General features: G+C 39.3%; 1 protein-coding gene across 6 annotated transcripts in view; it reads left to right on the forward strand.

The window, feature by feature from the left end:
- RNF214 (ring finger protein 214) overlaps positions 1-24,358 on the forward strand; it is a 54,319-nt gene that overhangs the window by 1,103 nt on the left and 28,858 nt on the right. For 3 of the 6 annotated variants that reach the window (XM_015100936.4, XM_015100935.4, XM_042232654.2), the window contains exons 2-6: positions 593-708; positions 2,931-3,441; positions 4,156-4,215; positions 7,759-7,899; positions 11,955-12,094. In XM_015100936.4, the coding sequence (XP_014956422.1) occupies positions 599-708; positions 2,931-3,441; positions 4,156-4,215; positions 7,759-7,899; positions 11,955-12,094 (962 nt within the window). In that variant the 5' untranslated portion in view covers positions 593-598. The remainder of the gene's footprint in view (positions 1-592; positions 709-2,930; positions 3,442-4,155; positions 4,216-7,758; positions 7,900-11,954; positions 12,095-24,358) is intronic. The other 3 variants (XM_060399714.1, XM_015100937.4, XM_042232655.2) reach the window with 1 other exon arrangement.

Consider the following 24,358-nt stretch of genomic DNA (forward strand, 5'->3'; position numbering starts at 1 on the left):
CCGCAGTCAGTGGTTGTCAAACTTTTCCCATCTGTGGGGAACACCAAGTAAAAGATACTTGGATTGCCCAATTAAATACTATTTTTTCTCTCCCACAAGAATACTTCCAGGAAACTTTACTTATATTAATGGAGAATGCTTTTAATGTGACAGGCATAAAATGATTTTAAAACATAAGATACCATTGATATTAGGCCCCAAATCACATCTTTTGTAAATGATATTAGGCAAGGTAGGTATGTGGATCATTTGGAGGATTCTCACAGTCTGTGAGACTGCATTTCTCCTAAACTGAAAAAGCTTTGACAGGCATATATAGTGTTGTTTACACACACATATATATATGTGTGTGTAATATATGTAATGATATATATAATGACGTTTGAGGATTGATGTCCCTTGGGACCTATTTCATGCCATGGCTCTTTTTATATCCTATTGAGGAATACTCAAGTATTTTCTCCTGGAGACCAGCTTTTTCTTTGTGTTTCTTTCCTGATATGATTCTGCTGTATGGACATTCTGATGGGGAAAGATACATTTGTTTTGAAATCTTGGAACTTGTAGCTGTGATTTGTTTCTGAATGTGCAGAGCACGATGGCAGCATCTGAGGTAGCTGGCGTGGTGGCCACTGCTCCCAATCCTCCGGAATCCTCTTCTAGTGTCTGTGCTTCCAAACCAGACGAAGGTCCTCCAGATGGTCTAAGGTAACGTGTGGACTCCTGACAGGGCAGATTGCGTTTGGGTGAGGGGCTTTGGAGATGGGCTTCTTACAGAAGTGTAGTTGGTCTTTCCCCTTTTGGGCTCTAGTGGCGTTGCCCTCGATGAAGCTTTTTTAAAGGTAGGGACTGTCTGATCTCTATTTGTATATTTGGTACCCTGCACCAGTATCCGACACTCAGCAGGCATGCTAATTGTTTGTTGAGTACATAGATTAGAATACAGTTGGTCAGACTTATTTGAAAATGCAAATATTTCCCAACTTCTACATGGACTGTTTAACTGTATGTTTATGTATTGTACCTGGGTGTGCATATATGTATGCTTTGTATATGCATATGTACTGGACCTACATTTGTATCTATAGATAAATAGACAGCTTTGTTAGTATGACTTACTACTTCTTGTGTGTAGTTTGCCTTGCATCGAAACTCTTGAAGACTGGAATTATGATTACCCAGCCTTGGCATTTTATAGTGATGAAACCATTGTTATGTATAATGTTGTACTAGGTTGGCTACCTCAACACTTTTGTAGAGTACGTAGGACCTAATGCAATAGATAACAGTGTCCTAGCAGCTCGGTATGTGTTAATACATTTAATTCTCCTAACAATCCCAGGAGGTAGGTGCTAATAATATTATTCCCATTAACAGGCGAGAAAACTAAGACATAGAGAGGTTAGTAACTTGCCCAAGGTTACCATGCTATGTTGGAGTCAGGATTTAAACTCAGGCTTGTCTGACTCCAGTGTACTTAATAAACATCTATTTAAATGAAGAAGAGAGGTTTGTTAGTGGGTAATGGGGACAGGAGTTAAGTAAAACCTCACCATAAACTTGCATCTTCATTTTATATAGAGTGCACTTCCCTGGTGGTACAGTGGTTGATAAGACTCTGCCCTTCCAATGCAGGGGGCATGGTTTCAATCCCTGGTCCCAGATGCTGCATGGTGTAGCTTAAAAAAAAACACACACAAAGAAACAGGCATATACTACTAGTAATAATAGCAGCCAAGGTTTATTGAGTGTTTACTGTATGCCAGAACTAAATACTTCAGATGCTTTATCTCATGTAATCCTCACAATAATCCTATTAGGTAGGTAATATTTCTGTTTTACAAATGGAGTTAAATAACTTGTCCAGAGTTAAACCACTCGTAAATAGCAGTCAGGATTCTCGCCTAGGTACTGTGTCTGTCCAAATTCATAATTTTTTTCCCCGTACCCCACTTGATCCCAGGAGTCAGCAAAGAGCATTTATAAACATTTTCAAGTCACAAGATGCTCTCTGTTGTTTTATTTTGAACAGTAGGTACTATTTTGTTGTTGTGTTTGTTTGTTTTTGAATTTTCTAGATAAGTAGGTACTTGAGGAAAGAAAGGCATAATGACCTAAAGCTTCAGTCAGTGCTGGTTTGGAGTCCTTAAGGGTATCGGTGGACAGAATCAGTTTTAATTTTTTTAATGGCAAAAGAATTTAATGCATATATAGTCATTATTATTGGGTGAAAGACTTAGAGTTGTGAATGTTGGATGCCCTTATAAATAGATTTTGAAGATCTCTCTTAAAAGTAGTATGTTAATGGTTGTGGCAAATGATAAAAACAGTTTTTCCAGTGTTATACATGTGTCATCTGGGATAAAATTTCTACTGGCAGCTTCAATTTTGGATTCAAAATTGTCTGTACTTCAGGCAACATGAAGTAGTGATGCTATGCTCTAGAAAGCAGTTGAAGAACCTAAATCTTCTGGTCAAAGATCTGTCTAGGGAATTTGAGTGTGAATTATTTTTGTGAAATGAGAATAGAATAAAAACAGTTTCCAAATTAATATTTTATTTATTAAAAATATGTGTAACAAAAGTAGTACATGTACTTAAATGAAATAGTCTAACAGTAGGCTATTTTGTCTGCATTCCCCCAATTATTAAATTTGACATCCCCCAATTTCTGGGTCCCCAGAGTCATTCATGTGTGATTATTTATTGTGGACTGTCTCCAGAACTCAGATTCTTCACCACTGTGCTATACTCTTTGTGTGTGTGATCAAAATTACTGAATGGAAGCTAAGTTCCTTTTCATCCTGATAATTTGGAGGGGCTTGTATAGGCCAGTCTTGTTCTTCTAGTGGTTGTATTAAAAGTATTATATGTTTCAGCCTCTTTAAGATTGGATGAAGAGAGAAACTTTTTATCTTCTGTTTTCATAGCCCCAAAGACCCTGCACAGAAGCATAAGAACTCGCCTCTGTCGAGTGTAAGTAACCAAACGATAACCAAGGAGAATAACAGAAATGCCCATTTGGAACACCCAGAGCAGAATCCTGGCTCATCAGCAGGTGACACTTCAGCAGCGCACCGGGCGGTTTTAGGAGAAAACGTGATAGCCACGGCCCTTGGTCTGTCTGGCGGTGGGTCCCAGTCTGATCTGAAGGACGTGGCCAGCACGGCAGGAGAGGAGGGGGACACATGCCTCCAGGAGAGCCTCCACCCCGCCGCTCGGTCTCTTAAGGCAGGGTGCCATTCAAAGCAGCTTGCCTCCGGGAATTGTGCTGAAGAGAAGGCCCCACAAGCCTCCATCCTAAAGGAAGGGAGCAGGGACCCAGGCTTGGAGTTCCCACCTGTGGTGCCTCCAGCAAATGGGGTTGAAGGAGTCAGAGTGGATCAGGATGATGATCAGGATAGCTCTTCCCTGAAGCTTTCTCAGAACATTGCTGTCCAGGTCAAGTATCAAGTTTCTACTACTAACATGGAATTCGGGCTTTTGATTTAATTTTTTTTTTTTTTTTTTTTGGAGGGCAGGAGATACTTCTTCCTAGTTGGTGGAGAACTGCTCTGTCTCTCTCTCTTTTTTTTTAATGGCAACTCTCATACTACTCTCATATGGTGCTCTGTGATAACTTCATTCTGGTGTTACTGATGTTCCATAAGTAATAGCCAGGATCTAATCATGGCGACTAGGAACTTCATGACCTACATACAATCGCTTGCACTGAGTAATTGATGAGCGTAGGTCATTAGTATTCATAGTTCCCATCTTCGCGCTTGCAGGAGGAATCCTTGTTAATTCTCTGACCTACATCTTAAGAAGTACAGTGTCTCCTGCCTTATAGTGACTGATATGCTTTGTCGTAGAAAGAATGGGCACAATAAATTGTAGGGGGCCCAAATTCTTGTTTCAGCTTTGGGGTTGTCTCCCCATCAGTTGTTGGGTCTCATTCAGGTTATTTTGTGGGATAAGTGCTTAATGCAGCATGGGTGTCAGAGGGCATTTGCCAGAACTACAGTTCTCTTACTGTGAAGTTGATAAGGAGAAAGAACAAAAAGTTAATTTCTCTGTTACTTGTGACAAATTTCTCAGTTAACGGACTATATAATTCTGCCTTTTAAAATGTCTCTGAACAGTTCTGAATATAATTGTTTCCTTTCTTTATAGACTGACTTTAAGACGACTGATTCCGAGGTAAACACAGATCAAGATATTGAAAAGAATCTGGTGAGTAGTTAAACTGTCATTGTTGGTATATGAAACTGTTAATGCGGAAGATCTAGGGTCACATCATCCCAATTGGAAACGGTGCAGGAATCTCCTTTATAAAATCCCTGACAGGTGATCAGCTAACTTCTGCTTGATTACTTCCAGAGATGGGACACTTACTACTCACAAAGCAACATACCACATTTAGAAAATAGATCTTACTGTTAGATCTTATTATGAGATGAGAACAGAACCTCTGAAGCTTCTTATTATAGTTCTCTCCTGAGCTACATAGAGTAAATCTAACATGTTTTACTTGTTAGCCCCCAATGTAGTCAAAGTGTGTTTTTTTTGTTTTTGTTTTTTTAATGCCTTTTCCTCTTACCTCTCAGGTCTGAACCTTTCCAGGTGAAATGTCCCCAGATGTTTTTAATATTCTTCTTTTCTTCATATATTTTTCAGCTTTTCATCATCCTGACTTCTTTTCCACCTCGACAGGTTCCATCTTCTCAATGTTGCTTTTAAAATGTGATCCTGAGAGCTAAACATAGTAATGCACAGACAGTATGATTACTTCACAACACAATGGGACCCTTGTTCTCTTTCTCATTCGAGACACCATTTCTTAAGCTGACAGCAGCTTGTTTTGGCCATCTCATCACACTGTTGAGCTTGCACTCAAACGTCATCATGTCTTTTTCTCATGTATTGCGTAGTTGTGTCTTCCTATTATATTCGTAGGTAATGGTTTTTAAAACTTAGAGAGCTTCACATTTATTTTTGTTAAAGTGGTCCCCTTGATCTGTCCCTGGCATTTTGTGGCAAAAACTTCTACCTTGTATGTGTGTGAATATCTGAATGTCTGTTTTTAAGAGGAAGGATAATGTGCAGAAAGGCACCCTTGGTTCAGGAAGAGGTCTTTAGGATAAGATATGTTAGTTGAGTGGAGAAGGCAATGGCACCCCTGGAAAATCCCATGGATGGAGGAGCCTGGTAGGCTGCAGTCCGTGGGGTCGCGAAGAGTTGGACACGACTGAGCGACTACACTTTCACTTTTCACTCTCATGCATTGGAGAAGGAAATGGCAACCCACTCCAGTGTTCTTGCCTGGAGAATCCCAAGGACAGCGGAGCCTGGTAGGCTGCTGTCTGTGGGGTTGCGCAGAGTCAGACACGACTGAAGCGACTTAGCAGCAGCAGCAGCAGCATGTTAGTTGAGTGGAAATAAGGAGGAAAACCAGTTAATATTTTGTTGTTTGTCTTTGAATTTTCTAGAACAGTAAGTACTATTGAGGAAAGCGTGTATAAGAGGAAATAAAGTAGATATTTGGCACAAGTCAAAGAAATTGAGGGGCAGATGGAAAGAAGTCAGTTATTGGAGTGTGTTAACCACATGAGGCCAATAAAAACTTTTAAATAGAGGGTAGCAACTCAGGAGTTATTTATAACAGGCAAGTAAAAAGATACCAGAGATGAGCGACCTGATGGCCACGTGCAAGTTGAGAATGAGGCTAGAAGAGAACCTCCAAGGGGAGGAGAAGTTGTCTTTTCTTGAGCACTTACTCTAGGCGCTTTACATGTAGTATTTATTTGGTCCCCACAGTTGTAACGTGGAGTTGGCATGACTATAGCAGTTGAAGAGGCCAACTTAAGAAGTTGCAGATAAGCTTTAGCATCAGTCTGAAACGGGTAGAGACTGGCAAGCTATTGGACTGAAAGAGGCCCAGGGCTGTGGTCTCTTTGGCTGTGTTTTTAATAGGTGGTGATGTGGGCCACATGCTTTAAAAAAGGCAGTGGAACTAGTCAGGTATTAAGCTGGACAGCAATGCAAGGAACTTTGCTCTTGTGTTATTTGCTACCCTTTCCATGCACTTACAGTAATTGCCCACTGCCTGCATTTCAAATTGGGCCTCTGGGCTCTCAGAACCAATTAGCCACCAATGAAACAATGTAGCAGTGTGTAACCCTTTGGCTTGGCGAATTGGATCAAGTAATTTCCTCTACACCTCTAAGTCATCAATTTGCATGTACTAATAGTGTGTCCTTGAAACTTCTTTCTGTGAAGACTTGAGTTCTTTTTTTCCCCATTCTGTGTTGTATATAAAGACGCATTATGGACAAAAAAGTTTCCATAAAAAAGTAAAGAGAGAAGAAAAGAATGCTCATATTTACTAGTTTCGTCAGTTGGTCCTTAACATTTTTTTTTCAACCTTTTCTTGGGTTAAGATCTTTCAGAATCTTTTGAAAACTGAATTCTCTCAAAAAATTTTGTACATACCTATCCATAGACCTCAGGTTCAGAAAACCTTTAAAGTTATGATGCTAAGTAGTCATCTATTTAGGGAGCCTTAGTCACACAAGACTGAACAACTTCACTTTCACTTTTCACTTTCATGCATTGGAGAAGGAAATGGCAACCCACTCCAGTGTTCTTGCCATCTGTGGGGTCGCACAGAGTCAGACACTGAAGCAACTCAGCAGCAGCCGCAGCAGCAGCACCAGTCACATTTCAGTACCTGGACTAAGGACTAGCTTATCCCAAAGCTAAAGTCCCATTTTGAGAGCTTCTGGGTTTTTTTTTATCATAGAGTGATAAGTTTCCCCCCATTCACTTCTAAAACCTTTCTTTTCTTTGAAAATAGTAGTTATTGTCTGGTGAATGAATTCAGTTTAATGCTCTGTTTAAGTTTTACATGGGCTGCCTTGTACCAAATGTGTTTTAAGTTGACCCTCTAAGTTTTAGTGTTCCTTTGAAAGCTAACCATTGCTTTTCTTGACTTACTAATGTCAGGGAGGCAGAGCTGAACTGTGGCCCTTGAACGCTTTACTCCTGCTCCTACTTTATGTGAGAACTTGCCGATTTGCCTGATCTGAATCGCATGTCCCCCAGAGCACTGGTGGGTTTGTCAGTTTTTAGTGCTAATGACCAGTAAGGAATTCAGTTTCTGGATGCATTTTGAGTAAATGATCTGTTCTTTGTTTTTTGCTCATTCTTCTTCTTCTTAATAGACGATAAAATACCTTATTTCTCTTATTCCCTAGAGCAGAGAAATAGTTTATATAAGAATCAGTTAGTAGAGATCTTAGGCTTTCTAGGTGAGCTGGGCTCTTTGGTAACTGCTCCCCTCTGCTGTTGTAGTGTGAAAGCAGCCGGTAAAGCTTCGGGTATGGCTACGTTCCTGGAAAACATTTACTTATAAAATCAGACGATGGCTGGATTTGGCTCATAGGCCATGGTTGCCACCCACATCTTAGTGCAGTGTTGCACAGCAGAATTTCCTTTCACGATGGAAGGGTTCTCTATGTCTGCTGTCTAGCATAGTAGCCACTACTCACACAAAGCTACCTAGCACTAGGAATGTGGCAAGGTGACTGAAGAGCTGGATATTTACATTTTATTATCCTAATTACTTTAAATTTACATAACAGACAGCATGGCTGGTAGCGCCAGTATTGGACCCTGCAGCCTAAGAGCTCTGCTTGATGCCTTGAACAAGCCTACGGTGAATGTTTCTTGCAGTTAAATTGAGGAATTCAGCTGCTTTTCTGTTGTTGCCCATAGGATAAAATGATGACAGAGAGAACCCTGTTGAAGGAGCGTTACCAGGAGGTCTTGGACAAGCAGAGGCAAGTGGAGAATCAGCTCCAAGTGCAATTAAAGCAACTTCAGCAAAGGAGAGAAGAAGAAATGAAGAATCACCAGGTATCCTGCTTATATTAAAATTGGCAAAAAGTGAAGCTATAGTCCCTAATTAGACTTTAACTTTGTTTTCAAATTAATAGAAATAAAAAAGCTGTGTGTGTGTGTGTGTGTGTGTTAAGTCGTTCAGTCTTGTCTGATTCTGCTATCCCGTGTACTGTCCCCGCCAGACTCCTCTGTCCATGGAATTCTCTGGGGAAGAGTACTAGAGTAGGTTGCCATTCCTTTTCTTCTCCAGGGGATCTTTCTAACCCAAGGAACGAACCCAGGTCTCTTGCACTGCAGGAAGATTCTTTACCATCTGAGCCAGCTGGGAAGCCCTAGCAAGGCTAGGTTAAAATGACCTAAAACATACTCCCATGTCCTTTGACTAAAGGATAACAATGTATTTGAATTAAAAATTAAAACAGTCCCTAGGAACAAAAGATGGAGTAAACAGATTTCATTGCACAGGTGAGCTGTAGACAGCATCACAAATCAACCTCCCCCAAAGGCAATCTGCAAGTAACTTTTTAATGGTTATGTCACGCGAGTGTCTGTTCCTCAGTTCTTTGTCTCGTCACAACAAAGATTTGGAGTGATGGACATTAAAGCCCCCTTGGCGTGTCACAGCTCTCAGGTCTTGGATAGACCGTGTTATAGCTCTCAGGTCTTGAAAGGACCATATTATAGCTCTTAGACAAATCAGTGTTCCAGCTCAGTGTTACAGCTCTGTTTTATTTAGAAGATAGCAGTTAAATCCGTCTTCGAGGCGTGAGGGCACGTCGATCCAAAGACACAAGGAGAAGAGCGCCCTAGCATGTGGGAGAGAGTGCTAGCTTTGGCTCTTTTTATATGTTTATCTCTCCCTGGGCCTGTCCTATGTAAACTGGGCCAGGCAGGAGTGTTGTTTGTTTTACCTGAGGTCCTCACTCCGGTCCTCGGACCTTCTTTTGTTCTATTTTCTCGGGCTTTTCCCTTCCTTGTCTTTTAGCCACCGCTGTTTTGGACTCCTTTTCCCTATTCTACCTACCTAACAGTTATCATAGAATTTTAAGTATAAACAAGAACTTTGAGGGCATCTTGTCCAAATTCTCACTCCTATTTTAGTTCAGGATATATTTATTTGATATATTTTGTTGATGTAATTGATTGCCTAACTGGAAAGTCATTTGATTAGATTCCTGTCTCATACTGTATTTAAAAATAAAATTCTAAGTGGATTAAAAATATACATAGAAAACTGGAAAAAAATTTTAAGTTAGAAGAAAATTTAGGAGAATATGTATGTTCCTTAAGTTTGAAAAGGTCCTCTTAATCTAGGCAGAAAACCCAGAAGATTTTTAAAAAGTTAATTTAATTATATATAGTTAAAATTTTTGATATGGCAAATGATACAGAAAACAGTCAAAAGATCAATATTAGACTGAGAGAAAATATTTCTAGCAGATCTGATGAAGGGTTTAAGATCTAAGACACTTTGATTCCTACAAATTCATATAGTGAATAGTGAAGTTACTCAGTCGTGTCCGACTCTTTGCGACCCCATGGACTGTAGCCTACCAGGCTCCTCCCTCCATGGGATTCTCCAGGCAAGAGTACTGGAGTGGGTTGCCATTTCCTTCTCCAGGGGATCTTCCCAACCCAGGGATCGAACCTGGGTCTCCTGCATTGCAGGCAGACACTTTAACCTCTGAGCCACCAGCTGCTGCTGCTGCTGCTGCTAAGTCACTTCAGTCGTGTCCGACTCTGTGTGACCCCATAGACGGCAGCCCACCAGGCTCCCCCGTCCCTGGGATTCTCCAGGCAAGAACACTGGAGTGGGTTGCCATTTCCTTCTCCAAGGCATGAAAGTGAAAAGTGAAAGTGAAGTCACTCAGTCGTGTCTGACTCTTCACTACCAGGCTCCTCTGTCCATGGGATTCTCCAGGCAAGAGTACTGGAGTGGGGTGCCATTGCCTTCTCCACTGAGCCACCAGGGAAGCCCCAAATTCATAGTAAAAGCCAAATAGTCTAAAGAAACACCAGAAAAGGTTATTGTATTACTTTTCTATTGTAATAGTTTCCTATTGCTACTGTAGCAGATTGTCATGAATTTAGAGCTTAAAACAACACATTTATTAAATCAGTTCTGTAGGTCAGAAGCCCAACATGGGTGTCATTGGGCTAAAATCAAGGTATTGGGATGGCAGCCTTCCTTTCTTGGGACTCCAGGGGAGAAGACATTTCCTTGCCTTCCTGGCTTCTAGAGGCTTCTTGCGTTCCTTGACCTGTGACCCCGTCTCCCTCTTCACAGTCAGCAGTGTTGCATTTCTGTAACCATTCTTCCCTAATCACATCTTCCTCTGCTCATGACAGGGAAGGTTTCTCTGCTTCTAAAGACCTATTTGTGATTAGATTGGACCCACCCAGGTAATCCAGGATTCTCTATCTGTTTGTTAAGGAAGGTAACAAAAGTTCCAGGGGGTAGAACATGGACATTTTTGTGAGCCAGGGGCTATTATTTTGCCTACAGTTATAAACAGTAATTCACAGAAGAGGAAAAGCAAATGGGGAATAAATATATGAAAATAAACTCAGCCTTACTATTGTTGATTCATTCATACAACAAATATTTTTTGAGTTCCCAATCTAGTCCCTGAAGATTTAGTGGTAAACAAAACATAGTCTTTGCCTTCATTGGATGTTTATTCTAGTTGGAGGAGACAGACAATGAAAACAGTAAAAGAATAGGAGGTGGTAAAATGCTTATTAAAATTATTAGATACTCTTCCTCCCTCTTTCCCATGAGATTGGGCAAAACAAAATAAGCTATCGGGGTAAGAAAAAAATGACCTCTTTTTAGACATTGGTAGGAGTGTGAATTGTTACTGATTTTTTTTTTTTTTTAAGAAAAGATACTGGGAAATTGTCAGTTAAGTTTTAAAATGTATATATACCTTGACCTAGACTCCTCATTGTTAGAAGTCTACCCAACAGAAATAAAAGGCTTTTATATGAAAGTGTAGACATAGAATGTTTATTGTAGTACTGTTTGTAGTACAAGAAAACTGGAATAAACCTGATGGACGCTTTTAATAGGGAGTGGCTAAATTGGCTAAGTACATGTGTCATGTCGTGTTATGCAGCTGTTTTTTAGTTTTGTCTATATTTGCTGTAAGTATGTTCGTGTCAGTTGAACAAAGCAAGATGCAGAATAATGTATATAAAACTACCTCATAAAAAAAACAAAAGCAAAGAAATACGTATATAAGTACATGTGTTGGTGTGAGGATGCATAAAGTTGTGAAAGCATAGTACAAACACTTTAACACATTAATTACTTTATGGGTGGAATTGGTGTGAATTAGAGATGACTTTGGCCACCTGATACAAACAGCTGATTCACTAGAAAAGACCTTGATGCTGGGAAAGATTGAAGGCAGGGGGAGAAAGGGACAGACGACAAGATGGCTGGATGGCATCACTGATTCAATGGACATGAGTTTGAGCAAGCTCTGGGAGATGGCGAAGGACAGGGAAGCCTGGCGTGCTGCAGTCCATGGGGTCTCAAAGAGTCGGACACAACTGAGCGACTGAATAAGAGATAACTTAAATTTATCACTTTTTAATTGTTTGACTTATTATACATGTAGTCAGATAATTCAAAAAGATCAGATAATCCCTACACATAATAAAGTAGAACCATAACAAAACAAAGCAAGACCGTTATTTGTTGGAAGTAACAAACTCCCACCCTGTGCAAGAATGCCTTTCTCAGCAGTCTTGACAGGTGTTCATTCAGACTTTATTTGAGCACCAGTAATGGGGAGATTATTGCTTCACAAGGCAGTAAATTCCAGTTTTGAATAGTTGTGATTGTTAGAAATTCTTCCTCCTGTTGAATTGATATCTGCATTATTACTTACTCCCTTATATCTAAGTACTGGCTTTTGGGACTACTCATGAACTAGATTCCTTTAGTTCATTTTAAATTCTCTAAACTCAGTGTTAATTTGTGATAGTTGAAAGTAACCTTCAGACCAAAAGAACTAATTCATTTCCTTCTTTGTGTGTGACTATAATTGTGTGGGACTCAGGAGATATTAAAGGCTATCCAAGACGTAACAATAAAGCGAGAAGAAACGAAGAAGAAAATAGAGAAAGAAAAGAAGGAGTTTCTGCAGAAGGAGCAGGATCTAAAAGCTGAAATTGAGAAGCTTTGTGAGAAGGGCAGAAGGTAAATGATGCTCTGTGAATGTGTGTGTTTGAATATAAGAGGCCAGTTCTGTTTGTTTCTAGTTCCTTTTCTTTCAGTTTTAATTTTTATTTGAAAAACAAGTGCACAAATTAATATCCTCTAGTAATTTTAGCTTTTTCAGCAACCTATGTTAAATTTAACAAAAAGTGCCTCAGGAATTCATTAATACCTTGAAATGGTAGTAGTGAATTGCTTGGTCCCAGGTATGATCAAGATTTTGGTATATATCTAGCACCTGTTTCACTTGCTTGACTGATATTTTACAGCTTAGACGATGAGACTACTTTGATTGTATTTATGTTCAACACCAAAAGCAAATTTCAAAAGTAGTTTGTAGGCTGTTTGGAAAGCTATTTAATGAATCTGTGTCCTTTTCAGGGTACTGCAGTAGGACTAAGGCGGCATAAAATTCGGTCATAGTTTCAGATTTCCAAGTTTCTTCTTGTGACCTGTTTGGAAATCAAAATAGCTGTGAATACTGTGATTTTACTTAAATTCTACTAAAATGCGTTTTTATTTATCAAGAAAATCTTGGCTTGCTGATGTGTCAGAGAGCTAAGTGGAAAGTAGCAGGTTCATTTGCCAAACCATTTTTCAAATATGAGAGATGGTAACTATGAAAGAACATTTCTGAATACCTGGGGAAATTTGAGTTTGGACTGCATATTAGGTAATACTGTATCAAGTGATAAATATTTTGGGTGATTATGGTATGTGATTACATAGAAGGATCTTATTCTTCAGAGGTACTTGCTGAAGTTTTAGGGGTTAAGTGTCATGATGTCTATAACTTTCAGATAGTTCAGAGAGAGGGGTAAAGTAAATGTGGCAAAAAGCGTAACAGCTGGTGGACCCAGATGAAGGGCATATATTTATTTATTTTTAGGACATATGTTTATTGTACTCTTCTATTAACTTTTATGTTGGTTTGAAATTTTCAAAGAAAAAGTTGCAGGGTAGATACAGGGAGGAATTAGTCAGGCAGTGAGTAAGGAAAAGGATATTGCAGGCAGGGGACCTACAGAGGAGAGAGAATAACAACTGAGGTTAAGTAGAGAGGAATGAGGCTAGTGGAGGAGTCAGAAGTCAGATCACAAAGGCTTTATATACTTTGTTAAGGGGTTTGAGATTTTTCCCTGATAGACTGAAGAATTTGAATTACTGGATAGGAAATTAAGATAATTTCTGATTGATATTATAGAAAAATGAATTTACTTAATTGAAATCTGCTAAGTGCTTTGTACTATTTGAAGGTAGTTACTGTTTTATAAATATAACTGTAATTTTTTAAGAAAGACAGCATGAATCGACAAAAAAGTAAAGGACCAAATATTCAGTTTAGTCATAAATTTGATTTCTTTTCTCCTTGACACCTGGCTGCCTTACAGTGATGTTGTCTTGCTTTTGAGGGCACACTTTCTAGTTCCCAGCTTCAAGACTATTGCTGGTATTAGAAAGGGGAGACTGCCAAGCTAGGTCTTTTCTAGGGCCAAACTTCTTTTCAAGCTCTCTGCCTTGAATAGTGACTCATCAAGAATAACAGCAAATAGGGCTCTTCTTGAATAAATATGGTGAGCTTGCACTTTAAAAGACAGTGTCAGTTGATTCAGAGGTAGCTTGGGACAAGTAGCAGAAAAATTGCAGTATCAAGCAAGATCCTCCTTTTTTTTTTTAATGCTTTGAGCTTGTGTGACGAGCTTGTGATAGGTAAATAGCAGATCGGGGGAGTTAATGTTGGAAGCCTTACTTTGGATGTGATATAAGAGTTTATGCTATATTGAATTGACAGTGTGCATGAGGATTCCTTTTGGAAATTTCTCACCAAATGCTAGTTTGTTTAACTGATAGGCTTTGAAGTCCTAATAGCCTGTCTGGCCATCACTAAGTTCAGTGAGTATTTCTTAGGTGCAAAGCAATGAGCCAGGCTGTTGAAACATCCTATATTTTGACCACAGCCTTCAGTCCTTCCAGCTTTCTGTCTTATTCCCAGTAAATGTACACTTTGACCACGTCAGATCCTTTCTTGTTTGTTGACCTCATTACATTTTCCGCCAGTCCTCCAGCTCCCCGGAAGTGTTTCTTTACCTAGCCCGCTGAGACTCAAAGTCCATTACTGGAATTACTTTTATACCATTGCCATCAATTCTGCTGAGACTTGTTCCTTTCCTTTCATTTTTGTCGTAGTACTCCAGTCCTGGCCCAAGTTAGCCACTTAACGTCTCTATTCTTACAGTTGGGCTGCTGAGTCTGCTGGAGGAAATCCTTCCACTGAGCATCTTAAGGCCAGAATGAGTTTGACTTTCAAAAGCACTCAGATAGATCTTCAGGGCTCCCTCTTCCTCCGAGGGCTGTCCCTAACTATTACTTCTCTTTCTAAACTTTGCATCTCCACCATTTCTCTCATTAGTTTTAGCATGTGAGCTTACTTTTTATTTCACTGAAAAAATAGGGGCCACTGAGTAAATCTTCCTTCCGTTTCCTGTCAGTAGACGCATCCATGCTTTCTTCCTGTTCTTGTATCTGAGTCTAAACTTTCTACTTGTGTGTGAATCCTGTTGCCTTGTTTCTCCCAATTTTTCATAAGTGGCACCATACCCTCTTTCAAGGCCTCAGTGGAAGAAATGAGTCATTCCACGTTCCTCTCTCTTAGGCCCTCTCCACAGCATGTGCCTTACCATGTCCTGTAGATTAGGGATCCCTCTCCATTCACTCCGCCACTCTTCCTTCGGGTTTCTATCCCTTCTTCTTGCTCTGATGCAGACTACTGAACTTTTTTTGCCTCCATTCTGGTCTGTCTAGTACACAGCTTCCATAGAAATCTTTCTAAGATGTGGATCTGAAAATGTCATTTCCCTGCTTAAAATCCTTCCTAGTTCCTAGGGTAAAGTTTAAACTCTGTATTTAGTGTAAGAAGCCTTTAATTATCTCGTTCCTATTTATGTCCCTAGCTTATCTTTTGGTGGTGTTGGCTTAGTTGCTCAGTCTTGTCTCTTGTGACCCTATGGACTGTAGCCTGCCAGGTTCTTTTGTCCGTGGGATTTCCCAGGCAAGAATACTGGAGTGGGTTGCTATTTCCCACCTTCTTCAGGGGATCTTTCTGACCCAGGGATTGAACCTGTGTCTCTTGCATTGGAAGGAGGATTCTTTACCGCTGAGCCACCAGGGAAACCTGCTATACTTTTTAGCACTCCCCCAAACCACCATTGAAGAAGGAAAAGGGAACACACCCCTTATCCACCTCTTCACACACTGTGCCCATTTAATTTAGATGACTCTCTTCTGTATTCATCTGGCATGGTGTGTATATTCCTGTCATAACATTGACCTCTGATGGTGCTTTCTGTTTACTGGAATGTTTCCCCGCATTATATAGTTAGCTTCTTGAGAGCAAGTATTTCAGTTATCTATTGCTTTTTTTAAAAAAAAGCACTCAGTTCTTTGGGTTGATTCTCAGATGGGTGGTTTTTCTAGTCCCCTTTGGAGTCATTCTTGTAGCTTCAGTTTCACGGTACCTGGGGCTGGAATGTCCAAGATGGCCTCATTCATATTTCTGCTGCCTTGGCAGGGCCACCTGAAAAGCTACGGTCTGTGAGTCCCGCTGGGCTCAGGCGGGACCCTGGGATGTCTAGGATTTTCTCTCTCTCTCTCTCTCCATGCTGTCTCAGGACTCTTTCCTCTCCAGGTGGTCTTTCCTGCAAAGGGGTCAGATTTCTTACTTGGCAGCTCAGGGCTTCCAAGAGTGTAGAAGTGGATGTTTCCAGAATTTCTTAAGGCGTAGACTTGGAACCGACACAGTGCAACTCCTGCGGCATTTTGTTGGTTAATGTGAGTGATAGGGCCAGCCCAGATTCGATGTGGGAGGGGACTGTGAGGAGGAGGCCTGGTTCGTTGGGAAGACTCCGTTCCTGGAGATTTGCTACCGCAGCAAGTAACACATCTTGTTTAACTTTTTCTGCTCGGCATGTAACAGTATTATCTAGATATGGGAAATCATGTGCATGCTCCATTGCTCTCAGTCATGTCTGACTCTTTGCAACCCAATGGGCTGTGGGCTATCAGGCTTCTCTGTTCATGGGATTCTGCAGGCAAGAATACTGGAGTGGGGTGCCATTTCCTCCTCCAGGGGATATTCTTGACCCAGAGATTGAACCTGCATCTCCTGCGGCTCCTTCATTGGCAGGTAGATTCTTTATCACTGAGCCATCTGGGAAATCATAGAAGTTATATATAAACAGGATTAACATAACTGAAGATGTTTTAGAAATATGCGAAGAAACAGAGGCTAGGACATGGACCAGTAAACTCTTAGAATAAAGTGAGTTTCTAAGAATTATTATAAGACTAATAATGGTGACTGAATGAAAAGGGAAAAATGGATTTAGGAGGACTTGGTATCCAATTATTTTAAGGATTAGGATGGAGGGAGGAGTCAAAAATAACTTCACAGTTTGACCCTGCGTAACTGTGCCACCATGGACAATAATTGGGAAGTAGAATACCAGTTCGCAATTTGAGAATAAAGTAATAAAAAATAAAGTAATACTTTTGATGGTTTGGGATATGCAAGTTGAAATACTTAGTAGACAATTACAAATGGGAGACTGAATACAGAAAAGATGCTGTGTCTTCATTTGGAGTTGCATATAAGCAATAGTTAAAATAAGTGAATTTTCTGTGGGAAAAAGTATAGAGTAGGGCTCAGTTCTGAACTTTGCAGTTTGGGAGTAGAAAGAGGAAGAGAAGGCAAAAAGAATAATCAGAGAAAAACAAGGAAACGGTTTTGAATAGTAAGTAGTATAAGCTTTCAAAGGGAGAAAGTGGTTAACAGTGTCAGAAACTGTTGGGTATAAATGAGAACCAGGTCTGAGTAAAGGCTATTGATAAATATTAAATGTAAGTAGGGATTTTTAGGCAGGGGAATTAGGATATTGGATTTATTTTCCCCCCAATATTTTATTATAAAATTTTTCATTCATAGAAACTGCAAGTACTGTACATTAACTCTCATGACCTAGATTAAAAACAGCAATTAAAAAAAAAAAGCAATTAACATTCTGTTAAATTTGTTTTAACAGTCTTTCCCTCTGTCCATTCCTCTATTCATTAGTCCATGTTATTTGTTTATGCATATTAGAGTAAGAGGTAGTCATCAATACTTTCACCTCTAAACTCATAAAGGTGTCTCATTAATTAGATTTTATATAGTTTGTGTTTCCTTTTTTTGTGGTAATAAATCATATATGCAGTTAAATATATAAACATTAAGTACACCAGTCAGTGAGTTTAGAATTCTTCTATTTACTATTGTTTCGTTTGTGCTGGATCTTCACCGCTGCACAGGCTTTTCTCTAGTTGTGGCGGGTGGGGCTACTCTCTAGTTTTGGTGCGCAGGCTTCTCCTGGCGGTGGCTTCTCTTGTGCAGACCACAGGCCCTGGGGCACATGGGATTCAGTGTTATGGCATGTGGGCTCACTAGTTGTGGCTCCAAGCTGAATAGTTGTAGCTCATGGGCTTAGTTGCACTGAGGCATGTGGGATCTTCCCGGATCAGGGATTTGAACCTCCTGCATTGGCAGGCAGATTCTTTACCACTGAGCCACCAGGGAAACCCCCATGCAGTCAGTTTTGACAATCAATATATCCCTGTGTAATTCAAATCCCATCAAGATATAGCAAATACTGCCATTAAACCAAGTAATTCCTCATACTATCATTCCCTGTCCTTATGCTCCCAAAGGTAACCACTGTTATGAATTTTTTCTTCAAAGACTAATTTTGCATGTTCTGGAATGTCATATAAATGAAATCATACAACATTGTACTCTTTTGTATAAGACTTCTTTCATTTAGCATAGTGCTTTTGGAATTTTTCATGTTGTCTTTTTTTATTCTTGAGTAGTATTCCTCTTGTTAATATACCAGTTTATCCTTTCTCCTATTGATGGCAAGTAACAGTTTCCAGATTTTTTACAATTATGAGTAAAGCCGCTATGAATATTCATGTACAAGTGTTTGTGTGATCATATGATTTTATTTTTCTTCAGTATATTCCTTGGAATAGAATTATTGGGTTGTAGGGTAGTAGGTATATGTTTAGTTTTATAAGAAAAGGCCGGACATATTTCAAAGTTTATATGATATTTTATACTCTATTACATTGTTTGAGAATTGCCATCCTTGCCATTCAAATGACTGCAGTAAGTATTTCATTGTGGCTTAATTTGCATTTCCCATTAGTCATTAGGGTTCCCTGGTGGCTCAGTGGTAAAGAATCTGCCTGCAGTGCAGGAGACCTGGGTTCAATCCCTGGGTTGGGAAGATCCCCTGGAGGAGGGCATGGCAACCCAGTCCAGTACTCTTGCCTGGAGAATCCCATGGACAGAGGAGCCTGGTGGGCTATAGTCCATGAGGTCGCACAGAATCCGACACGACTGAAGCGACTAAACAGGAACAACAGCAGTGACTATGATGTTGACCACTTTCTTCCTGTGCTTATTGGCCATTCATTTATCTGCTTTTATGAAGTGTTCTGTCAGGTATTTCTCCATCACCACCTTTTTGCAGGGCAGAGGTCGAGGTTTTGTTTTTTGTAACTGTGTAGTACAAGCTTGTTACATATTCCGAATTTAAGTCTTTTGTCAGTTACATGTTCTGTGAAAATTTTCTTCTACTCTGATTTATCTATTTTAAAATTGCATCTTTTGGTGAACAGAAAATTTGATTTCAGTGATATCTAATTTATTAAGTTTTCATTTATAGTTATTGTATTTTCTGTCCTAAGAAACCTTTGCCTACTCTGAAGTAGCAAAGGTGTTCTTCTCTGTTTTCTCATGGGATTTTTATCATTTTAGCTTTAATATTTATGTCTGTGATCCATCTCAAATTAATTTTTGTGTATGGTGACGAGTAGGAGTTGATGTTAATTTTTCCTCATGTTAATATCCAGTTGTTTTGGTACCATTTGTTGAGAAATGTTCCTGTCTTCATTGTGTTGCTTGACACCTTTGCCAAAAACCAAATGGCACCTTGAGTCATTTATATAAATAGTGGGTTTATTCTGGGTACAGTACCAATCCATTGCATTGATATATTTGCCTATCTTTATGCCGAACCATGGCATTGTGATTATTATAGACCTACAGTAAGTCATGAAGTCAGAGTATGCAAAATCTTCTGCTTTTTGTTCAAGATTACTTTGGACATTTTAGGTTGTTTGCCTTTATGTATGTGTGTGTGTGTGTGTATGTGTATGTGTGTGTATATTTGTCTATATATGAAGCAGCTTATCGGTTTCTATAAAAACACCTGGTTTTCTGAGAGTTCTTAATATGAATCGATGCATAATTTTGTCAAATGGTTTTTCTGTATCTATTAAATTATCAAATTTTTTTCTCCCATATTCTGTTAATATAATGAATTGCATTGATTTATTTTCAAATGTTAAACTATTTCTCCATTCTTGGGATGCATCCAAGTTGGACAAGATATATTGTTGTTTTTATGTATTGCTGAATTTGACTCTGATATTTGAAAAGGATTTTTATGTCTGTGTTAATTGAAACTTTCATAGTCTTAATTGTCGAAACTTAGAATTATCCTTTAAATTAAAAAAATGAAATTTTAGATGTAATTTATATAGAATAAAGTGTTTCTATATTTTATGTTTTAAAATATTTGGTTATATCGTTTGCTGAGGGGGCAGTGTTAAAATCTATGTGATTATACATTTTTCTCTTTTTCCTTTTAATCCTGTCAATTTTTGTTATATTTTGAAGCTGTGTTGTTAGATACATATACAATTATTATCATTATGTGTTCTTGATAAATTGTCTTCATCATTGACATTGAATCATTATAAAATGTCTTTATCTTGGTCATAATCTTAATGTTTATTTTATGTAATATTGATATAGATATTGCAGTTAGATATGCTTACTCTTTACATAGTATATATTTTTCCATATTTTACCTTCAACCTATCAACATATAATTTTTTTTTTTTATCTATTCTGACAAGGTTCCTTTTAGAGACTCTTAGTATGTTTGTATTTAATACAGCTAGTGATATGATTAGATTTAGGTGCATTCTTTACTGTCTAGATTAAATATTAATTCATTGACTATTCTGTAGAATTCTATTTTAATTTGGCCTTTTTCACCCTGAATACACATCTATTTCATTCACTGGCCAAATGTATCATAAAAACAAATTACGTGCCTGGTGATTATACCACATTAGAAGGATTTATAATTTTATTGGATAAAGTATTTGGGAAATTTTCATAGTCTTAATTGCTGAAACTTAGAATTATTCTTTAAATTAAATTTTTTTTGCATATAATTTACCACTAATAAAATACCCTTATTTTAAGTTACATTTTGATGAGTTTTGACAGATTGATCACACATGTTAATGCTAACACAGTCAAGGTGTAGCATATACCATTACCCTAAAATATTCCCTGTATTTCTTCTCAATCACTCTGCTTCCTCCTCTCTATTCCCAGGTGAACACTTTCCTTCTGTGTTACTATATTATCTTTTCTAGACATGTGTCTCACCCTATTGAGAAAAAAATTATTTATTTGACTGCACTGGGTCCCAGTTGTGGTACTCAGGATCTTTAGTTGTGGCATTCAAATTCTTATTGGCAGCATGTGGGATCTAGTTCTCTGCCAGTGTTCGAACCCTGGCCCCCTGCATTGGGAGCACAGAGTTTCAGCCACTGGATCACCAGAGAAATCTCGTCACTTACCACAGTTTTGAGATTCATCTATGATGTTGTGATGAATGTGAACTATATTAATAGTTCATTACGTTTTTAATAAAAGACTTAATTTTTTTTATTGTAGTTTGAAGTTTACAACAAAATTGAGAGGGAAGTAAAGAGATTTCCTATATGCCCCCTGCCCTCACACATGCACAGCCTTCCCTTTATCAATGTCACTCACTAGAATGGCACATTTTTTTTTTTAATTTTTTATTTTTTAAATTTTAAAATCTTTAATTCTTACATGCATTCCCAAACATGAACCCCCCTCCCACCTCCCTCCCCATAACATCTCTCTGGGTCATCCCCATGCACCAGCCCCAAGCATGCTGCATCCTGCGTCAGACATAGACTGGCGATTCTAGAATGGCACATTTTTTACCAAAGGTGAACCTACAGTGACACGTCATAATCGTCCAAAGTCCATAGTTTACCTTAGGGTTTGCTCTTGGTATTATACAGCCTATGATTTGGATAAAGGTATGATGACATATTGGAGAAGGCAATGGCTCCCCACTCCCATACTCTTGCCTGGGAAATCCCATGGACGGAGGAGCCTCGTAGGCTCCAGTCCATGGGGTCGCTAAGAGTCGAACACGACTGAGCGACTTCACTTTCACTTTTCACTTTCATGCATTGGAGAAGGAAATGGCAACCCACTCCAGTGTTCTTGCCTGGAGAATCCCAGGGACAGAGGAGCCTGGTGGGCTTCCGTCTGTGGGGTTGCACAGAGTCGGACACGACTGACGCGACTTAGCAGCAGCAGCGGCAGCATGATGACATATATCCATCATTATACAGAGCATTTTTCACTCCCCATCCTCTGTGCTCTACTGTTTCATCCCACATTCCCCCACTGATTTTTTTATTGTCTCTGTAGTTTTGCCTTTTCCAGAATGCTATATAGTTGAATCATACGATATGTAGCCTTTCAGTTTGGCTTCTTTCACTTAGCAATATGTATTTGAAAGTATGCCTTTTCATGGTTTGATAGCTCATTTCTCTTTAGCATCAAAGAATATTCCATCGTTTGAGTGTATAGTAGTTTTTTATTTATTCATCCACTGCAGGATAACTTGGTTGCTTCCAAGTTTTTGTAGTTATGAATAAAGGTGCTGTAGATAGCCATGTGCAAGTTTTTGTATGGACATAAGTTTTCAGCTCCTTTAGGTAGATACCAAGAAGTGTAATGGCTGGATTGTATGGTAAGAATAAGATTAGTTTATAAGAAACTGCCAAATTGTCTTCCAAAGTGGCTGCGGTACCATTTCGCTTTCCCAGCAGAAACGAATGAGAGTTCCTGTTGCTCCACATCCTTGCCAGCATTTGTTGTCAGTGTTCTAGATTTTGGCCATTCTGCTTAGTATACAGTGGTATCTCATTGGTGTTTTAATTTCATTTTCCTGATGGCAAGTGATGAGGAGCATCTTTTCACATCTTCATTTGCTATCAGTATATCTTTTTTGGTGAGCTGTCTGTCAGTCTTTGGCCCATTTTTTTAAATCTTTTTTTTTTTTTAACTGAGAGATTATATTTTTAATTTAATTGTATTGTTATATTTTTGGCTGTGGCGCATGGCCTGTAGGATCTAAGTTATCCAACCAAGGATTAAACCTTTTTTAAGGCCACAACAGTGAAAGCCCGGAGTCCCAACTCTAGACCAGCAGGGAACTCCCCTATTGTTTGTTTTATTGTTGAATTTTAAGAGCTGTTTGTTTTATTGTTGTATTTTAAGAGCTCTTTGTGTTTTTTGGATAACGTTCCTTTGTCAGATGTGTCTTTTACAAATATTTTCTCCCAGTCTATGGCTTGTCTTCTATTATTCTTGATACCGTCTTTTGCAGAACAGAAGTTTTTAATTTTAATGAAGCCTAATTTATCAGGTATTTCATGGGTCGTGTCTTTGGTGTTATATCGAGTTCATTCAGTTTTCTCTGATGTTATCTTCTAGGAGTTTTATAATTTTGTGTTTTAAGTTTAGGTCCATGATCCAACTTCTGTTAACCTTTGTGAAAGGTGTAATGTCTGTGTTTAGATCCATTTTTTTGCATGTTGATGTCCTCTTCAAACGAGCTTCCCAGGTAAAGAACCAGTGGCTCTAGTGATAAAGAACCTGCCTACCAATGCAGGAGACATAAGAGATGCAGGTTCGATCCCTGGGCCAGGAAGATCCCCTGGAGGAGTGTATGGCAATCCACTCCAGTGTTCTGGCCTGGAAAATCCCATGGACAGAGGAGCCTGGCGAGCTACAGTCCATAGGGTCACAAAGAGTTGGACAGAACTGAAGCCACCTAACATATCCACATCTAACACTATTTGTTGAAGAGACTCTTTGCTCCATTTTATTGTCATCACTCCTTTATTAAAGATCATTTGACTGTATTATGGAGTTCTATTGGAGAAGGCAATGGCACCCCACTCCAGTACTCTTGCCTGGAAAATCCCATGGACGGGGGAGCCTGGTGGGCTGCAGTCCATGGGGTCGCTAAGAGTCGGACACAACTGAGCGACTTCCCTTTCACTTTTCACTTTCATGCATTGGAGAAGGAAATGGCAACCCACTCCAGTGTTCTTGCCTGGAGAATCCCAGGAATGGGGGAGGCTGGTGGGCTGCCGTCTATGGGGTCACACAGAGTCGGACACAACTGAAGTGACTTAGCAGCAGCAGCATGGAGTTCTATTTCTAGGCCCTCTGGTCTGTTCCATTTATCTCTTATGAATACCACACTGTTTTGATTCTATGGCTTTATAGTAAGTCCGGAAGTCAAGTAGCATCAGTCTCCCAGTTTTGTCCTTCTCCTTCAATGTTGTGGTCTTTTGCTTCTTCTTATAAACTTTAGAATCAGTTTGTTGATATCCATACAATAACTTGCTGGGAATTGATTGGGATTGCACTGACTATAGGTCAACTTGGGAAGAACTGACTTTTTTTTTTGGCTGTGCTGGGTCTTTGTTACTATGTGTGATCTTTCTATAGTTGTGCCAAGTGAGGGCCACTCTCATCGTTGCTGAAGGTCTCTAGTTGCAGTCGGTGGACTTCTCATTGCAATGGGTTTCTCCTGTTGCAGAGCACAGGCTCTAGGTGTGTGGGCTTCAGTAGCTGTGATGCTCAGGCTTGGTTGCCCCACGGTACGTGGCATCCTCCCAACCAAGGATCGAATCTGTGTCCCCTGCATTGCCAAGTGGACTTTTAACCACTGGACCGCCAGGGAAGTCCCCCAAACTGACATCTTGACAATGTTGAGTCTTCTGTCCATGAACATGGAATATCTCTCCATTTATTTAGTTCTCTGATTTTGTTATCAGAGTTTTTGTCATTTTCCTCATACAGATCTTGTACATATTTTGTTAGAGTTATGCCTAAATGTATGTAATATAAATGATATTGTGTTTTTAATTTCAGATGTTCACTGTTAACATTTAGAAAAGCAACTGACTATTGTATATTAACTTCATGTCCTGCAACTTTGCTTT

The sequence above is a fragment of the Ovis aries genome, chromosome 15, assembly GCF_016772045.2.
Source record: "Ovis aries strain OAR_USU_Benz2616 breed Rambouillet chromosome 15, ARS-UI_Ramb_v3.0, whole genome shotgun sequence".
NCBI lineage: Eukaryota > Metazoa > Chordata > Mammalia > Artiodactyla > Bovidae > Ovis > Ovis aries.